Source organism: Poecilia mexicana, unplaced genomic scaffold, assembly GCF_051168715.1.
Source record: "Poecilia mexicana isolate PSO_F unplaced genomic scaffold, ASM5116871v1 scaffold_13, whole genome shotgun sequence".
In the NCBI taxonomy this organism is placed as follows: domain Eukaryota; kingdom Metazoa; phylum Chordata; class Actinopteri; order Cyprinodontiformes; family Poeciliidae; genus Poecilia; species Poecilia mexicana.
The window spans coordinates 19,612,942-19,636,411 of record NW_028263382.1 but is presented as its reverse complement, the minus strand read 5'-3'; the positions used below and the strand labels follow the sequence as shown (position 1 = coordinate 19,636,411).

Sequence of the window (23,470 nt, the reverse complement as noted above, 5' to 3'; positions counted from 1 at the left end):
TCAACTTGTTTTTTTGTTTTTTTTTTCTTATCCACATTTCATATATTCAGTCATACTTTCAATATGATTTAAGATGCTCCAAGTATTGAGTTGAAATGCTCGACTCTTCACATTTAGCAGATATTTAGCAAGTATCTTGATGTATTTATTATTAAATCCTTGGTGCTTTGATAGTGAATCCATTTAAAATCACCTCCCAAAAAAACATTTTTTGATGGGAGTTCTTGACCTTTGACTGTTTACTCCTGATAGACTCAAGTGTTTGATTTCAGTTTTTAACAGTAAAGTGAAAATAAAATATTGCTGATGTGCTTTTTTTAAAACACGGATCATTTTGTTAATCCCATTTTCTCCTAAGTCTTTTGGTCTCTGTGTTTGTGTGACCCTTCAGTCGTGAACCAGGAAGGACAACCTCTGATAGAAGGGAAGCTGAAGGAGAAACAGGTCCGCTGGAAGTTCATCAAACGCTGGAAGACCCGCTATTACACCTTGGCAGGGAACCAGCTCCTCTTCCGCCGGGGCAAATCTGTACGTAGGCAGAGAAAAAAAAAAAGATGTATATGTATATACACAGTTACTTCCCGTTTCTTGCATCTCAGTGTTGAAACAATCAATATTTCCCCATGTTCCATGACATTTGAATTGTTATGAAACTTTGTATGTAACGGTAAAAATCCCACCTCTTGAAAAGTTGAGTTGTCCTTCTGGAGCATGAGGGGAATCCAGCTGGAGCAAACTTTGGCCCACTTTGGAAACTTTAGGGTGGAACATCCGAGGCATGAGTCAATGACACCTTTCTCAACTTCGATCAGATTTCCTCATTCAGAAGTCGCAAACAGAGATGGAGATCTGGACTAATGCGCCACATTGTGCTTGACTGAGTGACTAATTCCCCCATGAGGAACGGTGGTGATTAGAAAGGGCAGAGTGGAAATAAAAATGAGCTGTTTTCTATTCAAAAAGAAAAGAAACTACCATGCCTGCCTGCCCAGAAAGATCCACCAAAACAACCAGGATAGTTGATTGGCATCCGTGAGCTGATAGTTTGGTATAGAATGAAATCTGAGCTTATAAAATCTTTTTACTCGGCTTGTTAACAATATACGTCACACAGTCCACATTCGGAGCCATTAGTGACCCATGGGCGTCGCATGTTTACAGTCAAAACACTCAAGTTTGGCTCAAAATTATGATTCAGCATCTGTCAAACATAAGCAGAAACAGGACTGAGTTTTTTTTCTTCTTCTTCTCTTTACCTCCCACATTAAACAATAGTCTTTGTGCTGCCGTCCAGATGTTGATGGATTCTGTTTTGCAGCAGCAGCCGCACGTTGAGAGGACCGAATGCCTTTGTTCTCGGAGCTGGGCTTGCCTCTGCCAGCGCGCTCTGGAGGCGGTTGGTTTGTTGTGAAATGATTTTTCCTCGAATGAAAAGGAAAGACTTTTCTTTGCCAATTACAGCAAAATTGTGAAATTTTCCAAACATCCATGCAAAAGGGAGCTACTACAGAAAGTGAAATTAGATATTCAGCATATTTAAGTTTATGATAATGACAACTTCCAACACCAATATATTTGCCTTGCGAAGTTATTTATACTTTAAACTACAAGTTTCAGTGCATTTTACTGGGATTTCATGCAGTAGCTAAGATAAATCTGATCTTTTTCAGTCTCTATCAAGTTAAACTTCGGAATTGCCTCGTATTCACCTCCAGTCAACATTATCCTCAGCTTTGAATAAAATCAATAAAAGCATTTCCTCAGTATGGACGCCACCATCGATATGTTTCATCCTGCAGATGCTTTGTCCAGGTAGTTCGTTTTCTGACATAATTTGGACAAAACTATGTTGATATTCCCCCATAAACACCTGATTAGTGACGTATTTACTTTGGAGGATCTCTGCAGCTCCTCCAAAGTTATCATAGACATTTTGATCAATGCTCTTCTAATCCAACCCATCAGCTCAGTGGATGCTACAACTGAATGAAATATTGGATCTCACTTAGGGGTATCATATTAAATGGGGTTTGACTGCATAGGCACATCAGATCTTTTATATTTGCAAGATAAATAAGAAAATAAATAAAACCTCGCAATTATTTGCCATATTGTGTTGGTCTAACACCTTAAGATCCCAATAAATTGACTATATATATATATATATATATATATATAAAAACACCAGAGCAATAGAGGCTCAGATCTACCACACCAGACAAGACCCAAGATGTAGGTTGTGCAAGGAGGCCTCTGAGACAGTCCAGCACATAACAGCAGGGTGCAAGATGCTGGCAGGGAAAGCGTACATGGAACGACATAACCAAGTGGCGGGCATAGTGTACAGGAACATCTGTGCCGAATATGGACTGGAAGCCCCGAGGTCAAAGTGGGGAACACCCCCAAAGGTGGTGGAGAATGACCGAGCTAAGATCCTGTGGGACTTCCAGATCCAGACAGACAAGATGGTAATGGCGAACCAACCGGACATTGTGGTGGTGGATAAAGAACAGAGGAAAGCCGTTGTGGTGGATGTAGCAATACCAAGTGACCACAACATCAGGAAAAAGGAGCATGATAAACTGGAGAAATACCAGGGCCTCAGAGAGGAACTGGAGAAGGCCTGGAAGGTGAAGACCACAGTGGTGCCTGTGGTCATCGGGGCCCTCGGGGCAGTCACCCCCAAACTGGAGCAGTGGCTCAAACAGATCCCAGGAACAACATCAGACATCTCAGTCCAGAAATGTGCAGTTCTAGGCACAGCCAAGATACTGTGCAGAACCCTCAAGCAGGTGAGAAGGGAATTTTTATATATATAATTTTTTTTATAAAGTTAAACAGTTATAGAAATAAGTTTGCAAGACAAAATAATAATTATTCAGTAGGGGTTGGCTAAACAAAAAGAGCTGCACACTTATACAGAGCAATGTTTGTTGACTCTTTGCATAAAAGTAAAAGTGCTTAACTGAATCCCTGGAATAAGTTGGACACATATGAGAGTTTTCCTCATGTTTGAAGACAGATACTGTTAAACAAAGTTTAATTTCTAATTAAAAAGATGTATTTATCCTTGCACTGTAATTTGGAGCTCTGGTGAAGATTGCGTTTGCTCTTTAATTAGGACCAGACAGGAACTGCAGCCAAACCCTGGGCTAGCCTGAACCACAGTTTGGCAAGTCCTGCTGTTCGGGGACAGATGGAAATATCATATCATCGATATCAAATATCATAATTACTAAAAGGGTCTTTATATTCCCTCACATGCAGAATATGCCAAAAACACAACTGTCATCGGGAATATAAAGTTGTACACTTGGATATATAGATTTATAGTCTTGTCATCTATATCAGACAATCTTTTGGAATGTTTTTTTTGTCTGTTTTCTTTTTGTGGTAAAATATAACAGTCATACTTTTGTTCAGTCTTTGTGAAACACATCTTTTTTTTGCAGTATTTAAAATGGCTTGGATGTGATGAACGTCAGTTTCTGATGCTACAGGGAGCCATTAGATTTTGTTATTGACACAATATGACACCAGGTTGGAGAAGCTATTTTAATATAGTTCACACATTTTTGTTTGTGGTTTTCAAATGAGAAGCTCCATACATGCACCTTTTCACTCACCATTTTGTTGAAAAGTGCTGACGAGAAAAAAACCCGTGGAGACAAAAACGGGAAATGTGTGACGTAAGGGATGTTGTTACGAACGGTCAGTAAGCCAAACAGAGGCCGTCGCTGAATGAGTAAATAAATAATGCAAACGGTTGTTTAGATCCTGACTGGGGCAGAGGAATGCCCCAGTCAGGATGTGGACTCCTGCGGCGGACTTTGCTTCATGCTGTGGTTGCAGCCACATAATTAACGATGGTGTAAGAGTACATGGTTCTGACTCCACTGCGCCACCCACGTTTGGACCGATCAGCGGGTGAGCAGAGGCAGACTTTTCTTTTCCTGCGCTGGAGGAAAAACAAAGCGGAGTCGTTCTTCTTTGACGTGGTTCATTTTGAGGTAGATTTCACTGGCAACGACGGTTGCAAACAGCATTGTGCTTCTTTATTCGAGGGTCTTCATTGGGCGTTGTGATGCTGAACCCACACAGGTTATTTACAGAAAAAAAGGGTCATCATCTTATTGAGTGGTAACGAACTCTTTGTCTTATTTGCAGAAGGATGAGCTGGATGACATCCCCATAGAGCTGAGCAGAGTGCAGAGTGTCAAGGTGACCAATCCCAGGCCTTCCTTAATCCTCACTGCTCTAACTTTAGCTAACGTTTACCCTGATTGTATCGGTGCACAGTGCCTTACAAAGCATCCAGCAGGTTTTTAGGATTTCTTTATTAATGTCTTGATGTGTTTAGGCGTGTTTATCTGCTGGAAGGATAACCTTTGCCCCAGGCTCAACAAAAACTACACAGAGGTTTTAATTTTGTAAATATCTAAGAATAAAAAAAAAATATTTCCATTTGCATTATCCTCTAGAAGGTTTTCTTCCAAGATTGCTCTGATTTCACTCACTAATTTGTCATCACCAGTTTTACAATCGATGCTGAAACGTCGCATACCGTTTCTATTCTCTGATGCTAAGTTACATAGTTCTCCTTACCACCAAACCCTACTTTAAACTTTGCCGCAGCTTTGTGAGCTACTTCATGTTGGTCTGTCATGAAACCCAACCAGTAAAAATTGAGGTTTGCGGTTGTAACTTGACAACCTGTAAAAACGTTTCTGCTCACGTTTTGTAGACTAAATTATTCCCAATAACGGCTTTAATAGTGTAAGAAGGTGCGTTTTATCCTAAAATACTTTTAAGCTACAAACAAATCTACATCAAGCGAAATGATGTGAATTACTAAAGAGACAGCAGCTGCTTTGCTGAGCGTGGAGATGTTTTTCTTTTCTCCTTTCATCCCTGACCCTCCGTTGTTTTCACAGGTAGTCGCTAAGAAACGGCGGGATCGGGGTCTGCCGAGGGCCTTCGAGATCTTCACGGACAACAAGACATACGTGCTGAAAGCCGAGGACGAGAAACACGCCGAGGAGTGGCTGCAGTGCATCAACGTGGCCGTGGCTCAGGCCAGAGAGAGGGAGAACAGAGAGGCGACCACCTACCTGTGAGGCCAGACCCAGCACAGACACCGACTTTGATGTGAATCATTAGTATTCACTTCAGTTGGAGCAAGTTCTTCTTTCTTTTTCTTTTTGTGGTTTATGCATAACCAAATGGACAGAGAGGAAATAGAAACAATCACTACTGATAACTTGAGGAAGTGGGCGAAGAGCCGAGTCGGTTGGCGTGAAGTGGATCGCCTAAACAACGACGTTTCTGTCGCTTCCGCGATGCTTTGATATGAAAACTCAGAGCAGGAAGGCTATTCTCTGCAGGTATTGTGAAATGATTTTGAACAAAGACTAGCTATCTGTTCCACATGTGGACATCAATCCTGCTGATGACGGAACATTGACTTGCTTAACCCAGATTTGTTATGCAGTATTTTTAGTATATAAAATTAAGAAACCAGCAAAAATAGACTAACTTATTGATCCAGTTTTATGTCACTGTACCTACTGTTACCTGTGGGCAAACCCTGCTTGTATGTTACACACATTCATCAAAGGAGCACACACTAAATACAAAATCTTTTAATATCTATAAATGACCCAGATAAAACAACATGGAAATTCTCATTTTTACTGTGAAATAAATAGTGTGTACAATGTAAAAAGATTGCTTTGAAGCTGATTTAGATTTGATTATTTTATACATCTTTTTATGTCGACACATTAAACTTACAAAGTACGACGACAAGTTACAAAATCATATACATTTAATATACATTCCTTTTTCCAAGATGTTTAAGTATTTTGTGACTGATTTTTTTTTATTTTTTTTTTATGTGCAACTTTTGCTTGCCTAAATAATTCTGTATCCCATATTTTCATTTCAGTTCATTTTTATCACCAACCTTTTTTATGTTCAGTTCGTGAAGTAATGTTACTCGTAAGAGAAGCAGCTGGAAATACAAATGATCCAAGTTTCTCTTTTTTACAATCTTGTTGTGTTGTTCTAGTAGTTGTTTTTTTTTTTATATCTCTCCATAGGAGAAATGTTCTGCTGAAATTTACTTCATATTTTATAAAGAACTCATTTAGCTCACAGTTTTCTCCATTGTGAAATCCAAACAAGAAAACTTTAAGAAAACTGACATTTCATTTCATACCTGCTTTGATAACTGGGATTTTGAAGATTTTTTTTTAAATCTTCTCAGAGTCTATAAGACATCATAGATAATATCTCTTAAAGTCATCTCTTATTTTGATTTGATCAGGGTTAATAAAATGGAGAATTAAAAGTTTTTGGAAAATAACTTATAACTGTTGTTAGTTTGTAAATACAGTTACAGATACAATATGGAGGGTAAACTGGGGCAAAATAAGTAATGATGGGGTAAGAAATGAGGGCACAAATTGGCAAAGGAGAGAACCGGCTCAGATCCATCTAAAACCAAATAAACAGCACCAAAACCAAATGTCTAACAAAATATGTCTTTCGGTCAGAACAATGTTGTTTTTCACTCTGTTATTTTAATTTGAGATGTTCGTTTTCTTGAGGGCCGATTTAGCTACCAGACCCAGAACTTTCCAGCTTTTCCCAGGATGCTACTTTTTCCTCCTGATTTCTCCCAGCTGCTTTTTGTGTGTCACTACTGTGAGGTTCAAAGAGCTCCCCCAATTTGCATCTCGTCTTACTGTGGCGCTTAATAGTATCTTGATTAGCCATTGATTGTAGAAGAGAGGGCTCACATTGCAGAAAAACACACTAAAAGCAATGATGCGGAGACAGCAATTACACCTTAAAACGTGAAAAGGGTCGTTACAAAGTCCACTATGTGTGATATCACTGCATCAAAGTTTAACAAGATTTCGAATTTGTTCCCTTTAGAAAAGGAGACACGTCTTCCAGAAGTGTGATTTCATGGGTTAACACTGAAACAGAACAAGAGACACTTCATAGTAGTAAAAGGGAATTTGCAACTAAAAGTCCCAAAGCAACCAGTGAACAAACATCACCGCAACGGCAGCATAACTGTTTTGATTCCATCTCAGCAGAAAAATCTTAAAACCTAAAATATTACTTTGAGCAGAGGAATTTAGTCCTTTTTCTGCTAAAGATGGCCAAAAACAGACACCATACGTTTTAAATCAGTTACAGTTTATACGCCCATAAAATCAGAAAATTTAACAGCTACAGTAATCACGGTTCAGGTAAGCAGGACTGCCATGTTTTTGGCTTTTTTTTTTTTCTTTTTAATGTGTCAACATTCTGTCATGAAAATGCAAAAAGTGAATGAATGACACTTAAAATGTTAGAGACATCTTTTCATAAGGTCATGTGAGTGCATTCAGTGCAATATTGCATTCTTGTATTTTTATGGTTGAGATTCAACATGCTGTCCAGGTCAAATTTAACAATTAGTCCCGAAATGATCACATCTGCTTCGGCGTTCTGCACCATTCAAGATCAAGGTGAGCCGATTTTGGTAACCTCGGCTCCCTAGAAGTACGGTTCAGCTGCTCTGTGTATGCATTTAGTAATGTGTGACATTAAACGTGGGACAACGGAGCGTGAACCCTCCGTCAACCACGTTGGGCTGGTTTCCAAATCCATGGGCAGCTGCTTGTTTCGTTTGATCACAAAACTGTCTTTAGATATTTTTCTTCAAATAAAACGTTTCCAGGGCAGCTCTGTAACCTCTCTCTTGCATCCGTCAGCCTGTTCCACACGTAGTTCATTTATGTCTCATGCTGGAGAACAGCATGACGCTGCTTTCCATGACGTGAGGCTCGATGGGAATACTGCTGTAGTTTTAACAAACACTGTGAAGATGATTCATGCAGGTTATCTGAATGTTTCAAATAATTTCCTTCAGTCTTGAGGAATATGAATCCTATGTACTTTTTCTTCCTTCTTGATGTTTGATTAAATTTGATTTTGATAAAAGGTCAGTATTATGTGTGTTTAAGGCCTCAAACGATGAATGACGGATGAAATGTCTCCTCCTCTGTCTTGTTCTCTTCCTGGTTTTATAGCTATTAAATTCAAGTGCATACAAATGAATGCTGTGCTGTACTGATAATAAAACAGTATTGTTTTGTCGAAGTAATCCTCGTCTCGTTGCAGCCGCGGCATGGCTGCCTTACTTTCAAAAAGCAGAAAATAAATCTGTCCAATCAGCAATCTAAAGGCATCAGTTCAGCCTCTGACATTGGGCTTCTCATAAGGGCTCATTTTTGGTCACTTGATATAAAAAGGGGGCACAAAAATATGATGGTTATGAATTCTAATGAAATTAGAAATGTAGTGATTTTTAAAGAAAAAAAAAATGCTGAATTTTTTTTTTTTTTTTTTTTAGAAAAAATCTAAAGCAAAATGACCGAATAGAGAATTGATTTACATTCAACATTATTTCCATGGAGCGCATCCCAGACTCGGTATTAAGAACAGAGTGCGAACTCCACTCAGGTTGACCCCACACCAACAGCAGTTTGCACACTCGGATCGCGGAATGGGAAATGAGTAACATGATTAACAAGCTATGTTCCCATTCAAACTGGTTTGTCGTAAAGGAAAAGCAAAGCAACTCGAGCAGATGACTCAGTGAGATGGAAGCACATAATGGAACAACTGGCAGTGATTGATGGTTGTATGACTAAACTTTTTTTTGCAGCTGCTAGCAATTTGGAATAAATCTTTTTCTTTAAAAAACAAACAAAAAAAAAGCATCTCCTTCTTTTCAACTAGTGTTGCAGTTAGTAATCCCAAAATATTTCTGCTGCAGCCAGATGTGCATTCTAGTCATTTCTGCCCATAAACGTGACGCAGGCGGTGAAACATGTCGCCCTTCCTCTAGTGCACAGCTTGACCTTCAGGATAAGGCCAGTGTCTATGTGAAAACTCTTAATCATAGGTTATAAATTCAGTCGCAAGACGACCAGACAGATACTTGACATCATGTTAGGGTCTAACTCTCTACGGAGGGAAACTGAACAAATCTCTTGGCTCCTTTTTTTTTTTTGCGGTGGATTTGGAGAGATGCATGAATTTATGTTCATTTTGTTCCTATTTCTGTTCCTTGACTGAGCATTTTTATAGCTGCAGTGACACTTGAGTAATAGGAGATGCTGGTCTCAACAGGCTTGGTGATATCATGAAAACGTTATTAGAAACAAAAGTTTTGCTGTTTCTGTATTACTGAAAACATCCATTTAACAATTTTCTGTGCAGCTCAGTGGTTTTGTTTCCTCTCTCCACACAGCAAAACATAAAACACAATATCCCATCAAACTGGAGATAAAGTTCACTTATTTTGTGAAATTACCTCCAGAGGAGAGACTCATGCTTATTGATTACGCACAGTGATATGTTTCAACTTTTGGTGATTAGAGCTTAGAGCTATTGAAACCCAAAATCAGCGTCTCTAAAGGTTCGAATGTCACAAAAAAAAAAAAAAACAATAAAAAATGGATTTAACCGAGGAGATTTTAAGGTAAAACACATCCAAGGGTTTGGTGGAATGTCCCACTGGCTTCAGCAGCCACCACACGCGGACATATCCAGGATGTTGACTTTGCTTGAGGTCCAGTGATTTTATTGCAGTGTGACTTTATTACCAGGAAATCTGAGAACACATCACTCTACTGACAAACATTATGGAGAAGTTGATTTAATTTTCAGCAGGATTCAGCATCTGGGCTGTAATGACCATAGTATCACTGGTGCAAGTGTTTGCTGCCCAATCAGCAGACTCCATTGATTATTTTAAACCTCACTGAGAATCTGTAGAGTGTTGTCAGAGGAAGATGAGAGACAAAACAGCGATGAAGACTACTCTCAAACCATCTCAGCAGAGCCACAGGCTCCACAGCACTGATGCAGTAATTAATGTAAAAGGAGCCCCACCAAGTACTAACTGCATACACTGACATCATATTCAGGATGTCAATATTTCTGTATTGAAAATCTTTTTTATTGATATTTAATTTTTAAGTTTTCTCTGACTGAATGTTTAGCTTTTATTAATCATGCAAAAATATATCCCTTGCATGTTTTACTCTGTGATTAATCAGCTTTTATTTTGAAGGAAAGCAATCAATCGATTTTGACGTAGCTGTCGACGTCTCTCAGGTCAATGTTTAGGGCAGACTGAGGTAAATTACAGTTCATTGTAAATTTTAATTTTAGCTTTCTAAAATTATTGGAGATACTAGAATAATCTAATATAATTTGCAGTACATAATCTTAATATGAGGAAACTAAATCACTTTTCAAAACTGATGCTATTGGAACATGCAAGGAACGCAGCTATTCTGAAACTATATCGCCCTCTGGTGGACAAAAAAAAAGCTTTTTTTAAATAAAAAAAATAAATCTGATTAATTTAGTCATTTTGAAAAGCAAAAACTGTATTTAGAAGTCTGGTTGTACAACCTTACATCACCAAAATTCATTTTTAACAATGCAGGGACTTTTATATTTTAAAAAACTGACATTTCCAGTGTCAATTTGTTCATAACAGTTCTTTAAGAAGCACTAACCCAACAAAAAGACCATAGGTCAGTGGCATTCCTCATTTATTAATGAATAAAAATTGGACATGAAGACGTGCACACTAAAAACCAGTGCAACAAATTGACAACCCTAAAATATACTTTTAATTGTCTGCTTTTCCTGCTTGGAAAAGCAAGAAAAATGAAAGTCACCAGTTTCTCTTTAGACAAACCTTTCCAATAAAAAACATAAAATAAAAAAACTGCCCACTAGTCCTGCAATGTGCAAACTTATTGATCTTTCCTAAATAACATTTACTTTACATTTACTCATTCAATCCCTCCACTGAACAGGTCGCTTCTATAAATCAAAGCGTTCACATTCCGTCAGTGGATATCAAAGCTTTACACTGTAAATAAATGTTTTTGTTTTTTTTCCAAAAATTTGTAACTTTACATATAAAACTAAAAAGATTAGGGTTGGGTAGTCGGGCAGGGGGTGCACTCGTTGGTGAGACAAGAGGAAAACACAGGCAGATAGAGAGAGGCCGGAGGCTGAGGTCACGCTGCTGCCCTCATCTACATGGAGTCACTTCCAGCAGGTCAACCAATAATCATCACTTCATGCTGGAGGTCACTGCTGCACTTTGGGCTTCCCACACGACAGGCCGACTCTGACAGAGTTAAGTACTCAGGATATCTGTCCATGCAGATGCTGCATTTAGGACCCAGACAGGTTAAACATTTTTACTGGACCAGAAGAAACGTCATCAATGGTTTCTTTACACCTTTGTTGAATTTAAATTAAAATAAACCAATAAAAGAAATAATAATAATAATAAAACAAAAGCTGAACCCAGAAACATGACTTGTTTGTTAAAGGATGTAATATTTCAAACCTTCAAATTTGACATGTTCTCCCAGTCACTTGTTTAATTGCATCATTTGGCGACAGTTTCTCCCCACACCTAAGAATTTTTTTATGCAACAAACGGTAACCTTTCGATTATTGCGTTTACAATTTGCAAATATTCTACTTCCTGACATGGATATTAAATTAACATGACCATAATTAAGAGGATGTGTCCAACTCGTTTGATTTGTGTCAAACATTGGTGACCGTCAGCCCCAGGGCTCGTCTCCGTGTGTCTCTCAGCGCCGGTGGCGGCTGTGTCCTGAGTGTCCGCTGCTGCCATGGTGTTTGCTCTTGTGGCTGCGATCCCTGTCCCTTTCGTAGGACCGAGACCTCTCCCTCCGGTCGCGATGTCCGCTTCCCCGCTCGTGTTTGTGTTTCTTTGAAGAGAAATCAAAAGAGCGGTCTCTCTCTCTGTCCCGTTCCCGCTCTCTGTCCCTGTCCGCTTTGACTGGAGTGCGGGATCGAGACCGGGTGCGCTTCCTCTTGTGACCAGAGCCACCACCCCCGCTGTTGCTGTGACGCCCGCTGAGTTTGGAGTCGCTGTTGCCGTGGTGACTGGACTTCGACTTGAGATGAGGGAGAAGGGGTGAGGGCGGGTGTCGATGAGGCAACGGGCTGCGGCTGTGAGAGCGCGAGCGTGACCGAGAGCTGTACGTCCCTGAGCGACTGCGTCTGCTGTTGTAACTGGAAGCACAAGAACATACAAGAATTTATCTGCAGTTAAAACTTTTGATCAGATACAAAAAACACAACTTACATGTGTGGACATGAACAAGAACAGTTGTGAAGACCGAAATAAAACTTACTGTCTGCGATGAGAGGGGGATCTGGACCGTGATCGTGTTCTTGAACGGGAACGACTTCCACTCCTACTGGTCCTGCCGATCTTTACCTCCTTCCTCAGCCTGCGGAGCAAACAGGTTGATCAGTAAAAACGAAAATATATCACTAAACGAAGTAAACGTCATAGAAATATTGAGTCCCTTGGCATAAACCTGTTAAGTTTCTTACCCGTTATGTGGACTCTTGTTGACCTGAGTGCGGCTGTCGGGCTCCTTCTTTACTGGTTTCGTAGTCTGGGGGTTTGGGGATTTCTCCTCCACCTTCACCACGGGGGAGCAGGGCTTGGAGGCCGGAGAGAAGCCGCCTATGCCAGAGAGCGCCGGCGTGCCATCCAGGTTCAGGCCCTTCGCCTTCAGCTTGGCCTCTGCCAAGAACACCTTCCGTCGCTCCACCTCCTTCTCAAGCTGTTCATAATTAGGCTAGAAAGGAAACCGTTCAATTTACTAAAAGCCAAAATGTCAAATGGCAGCATTCTTCACATTATAGATCATAAAATGTTTAGTGATTTTTTTTTAAAAGCCTGTTTCCACAAAGGTCAGGATTCAGGGGATGGGAGAGAAGATGAAGTGGAAAAAACTAATGGATGAATGAACAATGGGGATTGACAGACAGCACTCAGACAGTAAAAAACTGTCGATATAAAATAATCTTGTTATAGGAACACTGCAAGATTTTAGAGCAGTCTGCATGTGCTCATCTGCAGGGATTGTAATAGCATACGTCAAACATTATCTCAATTAAATAAACACAGATTTAAGGAGACATTTGCAGCAATATCCTAAAAGGTTCTTGTAGTTCAAAATGAACCGTCTGATTATCATACCACATCTCAAAAATAATTACCTTCTTCCTGGTGTACAGTTTCAGGGTAGTAATGCAGATTTCTTTAATCTCCTCTTCAGTAGCTCCAAACAGTAGATACCAATGCGGTCTGGTTGGCAGGGGAATCTGGGAAAACAAGCGCAGTTCTATAAACCTTTGCACCGTGCTGTGAATTATCCATCACTTCTGTGATGGAGTTTGGAGTAAAAGCAGGGTGAAGGAGCTGCTTTTAGATCGCATGTTGTCTCACCTGCAGAGCTCGGGCAGCGAGGTACATACAGGCACAGGCGATGGTTTCAGGCTGGAACCTCACAAACACGTTCGTCCTCAAGCTGTCATTCATGTAGTTCCTAAAGGGACAAACAGAAAACACAGACAAAAACATAGCATCGTCGCTACACAAACCAAACTGTCAACCAATCATGCAGCACCAACAACTTCATACTAAATATCAATGTGCAACATTTATCTCTACTGCAACATATAATCAGATTTTTTTTTTTTTTAATAAATCAATAAAATTTATTAACTCTAGAATCTGCAGTTGAAGCACGACTGGATGCAAGTACTTCAGCAGACTTGCACAATGTAATTGTGTCTCACTGGTGCCATATAAAAATAATGACCCTGACGCAGGAGCACAGAAGATACATTTTTAACTTTAGTTTAAAAATAACTGACAATATTAAATTAAGATCTCTTTATTGTTGCGTTTAACTTTGTCCGTTTCTCTCCGGGGAATCCAGGGAGCTGCTGCATGTCACAGAAAGAATGAAGACAAGACTGATGACCATCCAAGAAATTTAAACTTTCCAGGGTGTTTGATGATGACGGCGACAAACACATGCTCTCTAAGAAGGGAGACATGCAAAGACAACAAAGAAGGAAAAAAAAAAAAAAAAGGTAAAGCTAGCTTCACTTTCAGATGGTTGGATCTGAAAGAAAAAAAAAAGCGTGGTGTGTGTGGAGGCATGCGGGGTAAAACTTATGATTCAGAAGCGCTGTGATATACTCAAATGAGGAGACCAAGTTTTTCCGCCATCATGTTGGTTTATGTGGATTTAGGGTGCATTGTTAAAACCATGTCTTGCTTCAGTGAATGATTTCAAGCAAAGGACTGAAATGAACTCCTATAGGTGATAACCGCTGGCATCCACTTCACTTTGTGGAAATATCTGAGCAATCTACACTGGATATGTATTTGAAATCTCTGCAAAATGCATCATGTGCCAAGAGTTTGTCTAGAACAATGTTTTGGGAATATGGAAGAGTCAGCATTGCTTGGAATGTGAATTAGGCATAATGATGGAATTAGGTAGAAATTTGTAATGAAAAATGATGGTAAAAGCTTTCAGTAATCCTAATCTAACCAAATGAAACCACAAAGAAATTAGACCTCAACTAATGGCGAGTCGATGACTGTAAAGCTGTTATATTATGAGCGTCACAATGATGTCCTTTTTTCTAAGCTGTATAAAACTTCCTTAAGTGGTCAAAGCTTTCCTTCCTTCAAACCTGCCTTTAAAAACTGACCAGCGTGAAAATACTTTTAGCACTACTACAGAAAACGCATGGCTGTTCGATTCTGTTTGCTGCGAGGATGAGACGGGTCCTTGAAGCCAAAACCCGAGAACCGGATCAGCCTGTAAAACAGACACATGTCTGGACACCATGTCAGTGGGGGACAAGACACAGTATTCTACTGGTAAATGTAACAAACAGGCAGGTAATGTGGCCAATAGAAACAAAATTCTGTTCTGACTGAGTTTACTTCATTTCTAAATGCAAGTAAACTAGAACAAGATAACCTATCTGTAACTACTTGACAAGAGAGCTATTACACTTGAGAATCTGTGTAGCAAGACCAAAAAATACAAATCCTTTTGGACACCCAAGAGAAAACAAGACGATGCTGGCTGTTGGGAAAGGCCCGCCCGCCCCCTTCAGTGAATCTTGCACTGGGACTGGCTGTCAGGAGAGGGGCAGCCAGCCAAAAGGGGGAGCTTCCTGAGGTCATGTGGTTGGAGGAGGCAGAGTTCAGAGGTTCTTTATGTGACTTACCAGCATGGACTACCCTTTAATCAAAGAGTAGAGAGAAAGGACAAAGTTAAACCAAGTTCCCTGGGCACTGGGAAATAAACACTCTCACATGTAAGGGCAGATTAGAAAGTGAGGCAATTAGCACGTTTGCAGTACAAGAACTTGCTAAACCTCCCAAAAATGAGCAAATCACATAAGAATAAATAGAAAATAACAGTTGGTAGGATTTAATGGAAGTGATGAAGTGGAACTCTCAGACCTGGGCAAAACTAACATTGAAAGTGGTTCAAATGTGCAACTCTTCAACATGACTTGAATATAATTTTACTGGCATGTGAGGATGTTTGGATTTCATGAGGAGCATCTCAATATGCCATTTGAAAGTAATTCAGCTCCACCTTAAGCCCAGGTCTGGCAGCACTTCTTACAGCTCTGACTAGTGTTGCTGCTGTGGGGAAGTTGGTTAAGGACCTGTACATGAACTTACCAGGCCGTTTGGACTAGTGTCTGGTTCTTCTCACATTCCAGGAACTGAAGGTACATAACGACGATCTGGAATCACATATAGATTATGTGTTAACAGAACAGTCTGCTGCTCAAACACAAAACTGAGAAAATGTAAATAGTCTAATGCAGTTCTTAACTTCTACCAAACGTGAAAAATTAAAAACGGAAGCCGTCTACCTGCATGAAAATAAATTTCCCCAACATTGCATAAAAAGAATCTTGTTTTTAAACTCACCTTGTGCGGATGCTTGACATGCACACAGAAGCCCAACTCCTTCAAGATTCGTCGTTCCGCTTTGATGACTTGGTTTTTGGTATTTATGTAGTTCTGATCAAGTATCAATGGACTTGGAGTCCTATTTCATAAAAAATTCAAAATCAAACAGTGGTTCCCCTTTCACTATAAATGTATGAAGGAGAAAGTGCCCTTTTGAATTCTTGCACTTTTTTTTCCCCCTTGCCAACCAACTTTAAGCAACAAGTTACACTGTTTGCATGCCTAACAGTGTGCTGGGGGCTTGTGGACTCTTGTGGTTCCAGTGAAAGCTTGGAGGATTGTCCCTGACATGATCATCTCAAACCATCGCTTCAACAGAAATATCAACTTCAACTATAATCAGTGATTTTAAGGCGGAAAAACATTTCCAAACTAGAACTAGAATCTCACCAAAGGAAAGTCTATCGACCACAGTCTATTAGAAATACTGCTTGCTAACAAATGTTCACTAATGTGTATTGGACAACCCAAGCTAAAGGATTCATCAGATCTAATTGGATTAAAACATAAATATAGAAGTGATGCAAATATACTGAGATTTTATTTTAAACAAAAAAACTGTAAAAAGAAAAATTGGTGTATTCTGATTTAAACAGATATACTCTCCTCAATTTCTAATGTCACAAAAATTGCTATAAAATGACTCCTGAAATTTATTTAAATTATGATCAGTAAAGCGACAGACCCCTCCATCGTGCCATCAAAACACTACTTTTCATATTTTCATAAGGATGTTTTGATGTCAGAGAAAAAAAACAAAAAAAAAACAACAAAAAACAGGAAACTAATGCTACACTCAGACATGCAAGGCAAGATATATTCAGAAAATTGAAATTTATTAAACCAAATAAAGATGAGCATTAAAAAGTAGCTCTAGGAGTCTCTCAATTACTGTCACTTCTTAAGGATTTGAAATTATAGTGGGAAATAAAAAAGTAATTAAATTCATTGAACCGCATGCACTTTAAGGCAATAATAACAATAACATCAAAAAACTAGCGTTGATTCCAAGGGATCAGTTAAAAACAAGGAGATATTTCTGTAGAAGCCATGGGTTATAGAAGATGAATGAACTTTTTTTTTTGTTTTTGGACAATCAAAAATGCATGGTGAGAAGCGGTCAGAGAAGAAATCTACATTACCCCATGGTCCACAGCTTGACGGACAGAACCCCCAAGCTTAAGACTGAACCACAGGAGTCCTCAAGGTGCCCCACGGGCCAAGGACCTTCGGCCAACCTGCCATCCCCGATCCCAGTGCCCCGCGGTGGCTCAGACCATGGTAGTCTCCCACAGGTGGGGGCGGGATGGGCCTCGGGGGACGACAGAGACCCCCTCGCATCATGGTTGTCATGCCGACTGCTTCATCTTACGTACCATTCCACATCACCCAGGATTTGGTAAATGTAGCTGGTCGCTGTTAGTTGGTTGCAAGGGAAAAAAGAAGCCAAGTTAATGCCAAGGACTAGAATCGTGACATAAAGAAATGAGGCAAAGTACAAGTGCCTCATCCTTTACAAAGCCAAATGTGCTTTTTTTTTTTTTCTTCAATTTTTGTTCTTAATTTTTTTCATTTTCCAATATCAACTTCAAAGGTCAAACTGATGTTACATGTAGACAATAACAGTTTGAAACTACCAGTGAGGCTGGAACTGAAAAGATTTAAGATGGTTTAGAGTGCATGGATAAACAGAAGGGCACTTTCACATTAAAAACAAATCAACAGACGACATTCTACACCGAATAAATGCAGTGTAACATATTGTCCATGTAACAAAAGGCTGAATCTACAAGAATGGTTAAGATTTCTGGCTGATACTTACTTTTTGCCTCTTAGCTGTCTGAGGTGATGAAAAACATTGATGACATCTCGTATTCGCCGTGGTGCTTCTTCAATCTTAGACGCCAAGTTGATACAAGCCATAGCAACAATCTGAAAGATAATAATGAAGCAAAAAGATTGGAAGGAAAATATATCTACTTTCATGATGCAGCTTGTGAATGTGTTTCAGAGATAGTTTTCAGAACATGTTCAGACTGTAAATGAAGCAAGTTTTAATTTATTAATAGTTGATTTGTCAATCAAAGCTGAGCAAATTAAATAATTAGAAATTGAGAAGATTTAGTTGGCAACCCCTAATGATATTCACAAGGTTTATAAATGGCTTTACCAACATATAACTAGGTAACATTATCATGTATTACAAAACCTATTTTGGACTCTTTCACCTGAAGTTAACAATGTGCTCATTAGCATGAATAATGAGAACAATATAAATGTATTAACTGATGTCCATATGGTGCTTAACATCCATGCACAAATACTAAGCAAAATATCTGCCAGAAAGATGGCACAACCTCTATATCTATATCTGAATGGGTTATAACATGTTAATAAAATGTGGTCAGAAAATCAACTTTGAAGCCTTCACGATGGCCATTAACCATTCTATTTTCAATATGTAAAAATCGGCGCTATGTTTGACTCAGATTTAGCTGTCATGTGCAGTAACTAGTGTGCTACTATATATCGGTACCTTACTTTAACTATTAGTTCATATTAATATAAAAAGAACGAGCCTAAATATTAACGTCAAATATATGAACTGAGCCCCTTTATTTAAGACTTTCAGATTCACTTTTTAGTCCTCATCTACAAGTATACTTCCGCTGTGGATTTCAAAAACCTTAAACAATATGGCTGCCGCTGAACGTCACTATAACGTTCAGTTGTAATATCGGGAGGTTGAAGAGCTCAGCTAATTGAATGAACTTACCTCGAAACTGTGTTTGACGAAGGATTTGGAGTAGAAGAAACGATGGAAAAGGACCTGTCCCGTTGCCATGGCCACCTGAGAGAAAAAGATAGGCCATGTTATTAATACCAGGTCTTATGTAAACCTTCCTAACCTTGCACAATGGCCCGCCGCCATTTTAATTCCACCACGCCAACGTCAAAAGGCTAAAGTTAGCAAGCTAAGAACTAGGCCGCACCTTTAAAAACATATTTCTTATTTCACATAAATAACTTTCATAACAACATCCACTTAGTGGACTTTAATATACATATATATTTGTACCTGGGGTAACCGGAGAAGAATACCCGCCGACTGAATCAGTTCACAGCCGAGGATACGGAGGTCGGTCTCGGTGTTCAGGTCGAGGCCGTCGAGCATAGACGGAGTTGGTGACAGTCTTTCCTCCGGTATCACCGAGTTGTCTATCGTAAGGTACACTTCCGAGTACACTTTGTCACCGATGAGAATGCCATCGTTGTTAGATGCGTTAGAAGATACAGAAAGAGGACCTGCGGCCATCTTCATCGGAAACTCGGCTGTTAGCGGCTCAAGCAGCCTCGACAAACACCACGGCTGAGAAGCGAGACTGTGACAAAGCACTGTACGTCAGCGCCCTGTGGCGACGCAAACGTCTGTGCACATCCGCGGTGGAAGAAAATAGTTTCTCAATGCTTAAATGTCACGAACCCACAACTACTCCTAAACTAAGTGGCGAAATATAAACAAAAAATCTATTTAAAAATAAATGCATTTAACTTTGTGCTAGAATTCAGTTCTCCTCATCATCGCTGTTAATTTGAAAAACTGAAGTTATTACATGACGTAAGTTTGAATGTAACATTATGCAAACTTAATCGGCAAGCGCCCTTGTTTGAACAAAAAAGAAATAAGTTATCATGTATTTTTTCTTAAGTATGATTTGAAAGTTTCACGGTTATTACTGGCAGTATCAGTTTCCAAGTCCGATACACTCCTTATTTGAAATATTGTTTTTTTTTAAAGTTACTTATATGTAACACGGAAACTGCTCACGACACATGGTTTCTTTATGGTTTTTGTTACGTCTTTTACGGGAAAGTACGGACTTCTCACAATTGCCGCTGGAACATATCCGTCCGCCAAGTAAAAATGTGAATGGAAATAAAAATATTTTAAAATAACTAAATTACATTATCGATTAAGGAATTGGAAATGTTAAAGTACAAATAATTGTACTGAGAACGTATTACATTTAGCTTATAAGTAAGTGCTTTAATGTACGAGCAAGACTAATACAAATATTTATTGTGATCTCAATTTCAAGAATTTGGCCAAAACAAACAAACAAAAAAGTTAACAGCCCAGATTCTTTGAGAGAACACGGTGTTCATTTTTTTTTTTTTCTGTTGTTGCCAAATTTAAATCCGACTTCCAGCAGTAATAGCCCACTAATGGTCGATAGAGGGCAGCAGACACTAGAGAACTGCAGTTCAGATCGTTCTGAGCATTTTGAGATGACTGAGTTTAATCTATAAAATGTCATGTCCTTTTTAAAATCAGCTATGCTTTATGATATTTAACGTCAATAATGGATTTTTCCACTCCAACATGTAGGGAATGTATGCCATATATTATAGGGTAATTAGCAAACAATATTATCAGTCTAAATAATAAATGCAGCAATAGACCAAAGATAATATATTAGCTTTTATGAAGTATACTTCACAAAAAGCAAGAATCTAATTTAGATTTTTTTTTTTTTTTTTACTTTTAAAGCGTCGAAAGTTTAGTGAAATCCTTTAGCTTTTCTTTTTTTTTTCTTTTACCACAAATAATCTGGAACCAGCTGTATTTACATCAACGAGCGGGATATGGATTGTTTCTTTAGTTCTCCATATAAATAAGATGAAGACATCATAGGTGTGTACAAAATGTCCAATTGAAGTCCTCATTACAACACCAGTGTGTAATATTACAATTACTGGACTGTCATATTTTAGTTGCCATGTATTAAGACTCTGGTTGTCAAATTGGCCTCTTGGATGGTCTTTCATTGTCTTTTATGCCCCAACGTCAGTTAGACCTTACTGTTCAAAACACTACAGCTCAGTGAAATTGATGTAGATAATGGTGATGATGGAAAAACAAGAGAAAAGTTGGGAGATTTTCAACAATCATAATTCAATGTCATGTTTTGTGTTATACTGTCGTGTGTAGTGTTTGAGATCACATGGTACCCAGACGACTCACGAATGGAGGAAATGAGGAGATCAGTGGAGTCCCGAAAGTATTTTATTGTCTCTGGCCTCAACAGTTTTCAAGAGAAGTGATCACGAATACCTGGTATTTTATCTTCAGAGCTTGTTTATGGCACGTATGGGGACCTAGAGATATCCTCCCATTCACACGCACAGAAATTATTCTTCACTGATTTTAGTAACAAGCCACTCAAAGTGACAGACTGAAGTCTCTCTTGTCCTTGCCATTAATCAACACCTCCGAGAATCATCCTCCGGCCAGCACTCATACACTTACCACGACAACAAGAATGCTAAGTATTCTTTCATTGGTTGCCCCGGTGATGCTAATTATAGGGCGTGGGAGGACTCGTGGGACGACAGAATTCCAAAACGGCCATAACGACGCAGGAGAGGCGTTCAGGGACACCCAATGACGAACAAGGGCTTAGTTATACACACACGCCACTCCCTGAAGCGTGTGTGTTTACAGGCTACTACACAGATTCCCCCGGGGACACGTGTGCATGCCTGCCCTACTATGATAATTACTGTGGTGAGATCACAGACCTACTCTGTGTGTGCATGACATGCATATTTGCACATATGAATGTTTGCGTGCAGTGGCATTTTTACGAGGGCACTAATTTAAATGTTTAGGGGTTTATGTCAACTTAATGGAGCTATGTGTTGTTTTTTTTTAATCTTTTATTAGGATGAAAGAAAAGCTCAGAACTGCTTCTCACACATATGCCTCATCGCTTGCTTAAAACTCACACAAACCAGGATGGACACCAAGTCAAGAGCTACAAAGCAAGGGCACGAGCAAAGGAAAAATGCCCGGTCTGAGAGGAGAGGGGAGTATAAAGGAGAGCGCTGACTGGATCAAAACCAAAGTGAAGGCAGAGATAGCTGAGGAGGAGAGGCTGAACGTGAATTGCTTTTTAGAAACAGGGTCAGAGGGGTTGAATGCCAAAAGAAGGCCCAAAGAGATTAAAAGAATATTGACACAGAGGGAGCGATTCATGTGTGTGCCAGAGGTGCAGAGGGAGTCTGACAGAGAGGGAGAGAGGAGGGTGTTTGTGTTTAGAGGGCGACAGGGACAGAAAGTGCATGCGGTCAGAGCAGACTGACTATTGTAGGAGTCAGTATTGGAGGAGGAGGTAGACGGCTCAGCTTTGGCTTTCTTTATGCTAAGGCATGTATTCTATACCAAATGAAAAACAGCTGGATTCTGATAACAGATGGAGATTCTTCAAAATGAGAAACTGCCGGTAACCTAAAAATTATTAAACAATAGTCTAAGGAATACTCTCAACATTTTTGCTTTCCAGAAGAAAATTTCTTAGAAACTTTCTGGAAGTAATTTCTGCACGAATCACAAATTGGGATTACGCCTCTCATTATATTTATCAGACTTACATGATGCCGCTTGAGTGGGTTTTGGACACAGTTTCTAGTCCTGGTCAGTGGTTTGTTAAGTACTGATTTCCAGTTTAGTCTTTTAGTTTTTCGAACCACAATTATGAAACACGGACAGAACATTTTAAAAGAATAATCAGGAATCCACACATAAAAAATGGAATTATTATCCACCGACTGACTGGCTCTTAGAAATGCTCTGACTTCTTGTAGCATTTGGAACCATAAACTGAAAATTAGTCATATTTAACAATAATAAAGCAAGAAAAAAAGTGAGAGAAAGTGAGTCAGTTGAAGATTGTGATCAAACTATGGCGTAAGGATGGGGTATTAAAAATTCAAGCATTCTCCTTTTGAGCATGTTATCTCTACTTATTTGCTCTTTCTGATCTCATTTCTTCAGAATAAACATTCACTCAACCCTTCTACTGTAAACATTAATCTGTGTCTGTGTTACTCTGAGATTAATTAAAGACTTGCATATGAAAGAGTAAATAAAAAAAATAATTAACTGATTGATGGACATAAAGAAACTATCCGCCTCATAAGAAAGCTCAGTTCAAGCTTTTATTTTCCGTTCAAGGATTCTGGACAAACATACATCGGCTTCACTGAAATGATCTTATTCAACACAGTGTGAAAAAGGTACAAATATGAAATCAGAAATCACCGTTCACTTCTCTGTACATGAACCGCAGGGTTTAGCGGACAAACCAACTGCACGTGTGTGTAGCCAAACAGGATGTGTTGCCAGGAGAAAATAATCTTTCCACGTCTTTTATGTGTGAGTGAAGTGCACGTGTGCATTGTCTCGCAGACGAACTGGGAGAGAGGAAAACGGGGAAGTCAAACCAAAAGCTTGCGTCCATGTGTGTCAGTAAGCAGGGAAATGAGTTCCGTGCCTCTCACAATTCATGCATTTCTCCTATTGTGCCAATTCATCCCAAACGCAGAGGGAGCGGAAGCGAAAGGAGCGAGGGAAAGACCTTGCAGAGACTGAATGATGTCAGTAACACAAGCCTGATGGGAGGAGAGTTTGTGTAATTGTGTGCGTGAGTGTGGGTGTGTGTTTGGAGGGGACGG

General features: G+C 39.3%; 2 protein-coding genes across 2 annotated transcripts in view; one reads left to right on the top strand and one right to left on the bottom strand.

Annotated features, from left to right (window-relative positions):
* The window catches only part of veph1 (ventricular zone expressed PH domain-containing 1), a 67,591-nt gene extending 59,431 nt beyond the window's left edge, over nt 1–8,160 (top strand). Inside the window, exons 13-15 of the mRNA XM_014998104.2 lie at nt 392–528; nt 4,168–4,221; nt 4,935–8,160. Coding sequence (XP_014853590.2) covers nt 392–528; nt 4,168–4,221; nt 4,935–5,117 — 374 coding nt within the window. The 3' untranslated portion in view covers nt 5,118–8,160. The remainder of the gene's footprint in view (nt 1–391; nt 529–4,167; nt 4,222–4,934) is intronic.
* Nucleotides 8,161–10,614: 2,454 nt separating this feature from the next.
* ccnl1a (cyclin L1a) lies at nt 10,615–19,363 on the bottom strand. The gene is made up of 10 exons (XM_014998103.2): nt 19,032–19,363; nt 18,729–18,803; nt 17,775–17,884; nt 15,911–16,031; nt 15,656–15,720; nt 13,379–13,478; nt 13,150–13,254; nt 12,475–12,725; nt 12,270–12,368; nt 10,615–12,147 (listed from the first exon to the last, which is right to left on the bottom strand). The coding sequence occupies exons 1-10, from the start codon at nt 19,272–19,274 to the stop codon at nt 11,700–11,702; spliced, it is 1,617 nt and encodes a 538-aa protein (XP_014853589.1). The 5' UTR covers nt 19,275–19,363; the 3' UTR covers nt 10,615–11,699.
* Nucleotides 19,364–23,470: the final 4,107 nt, after the last annotated feature.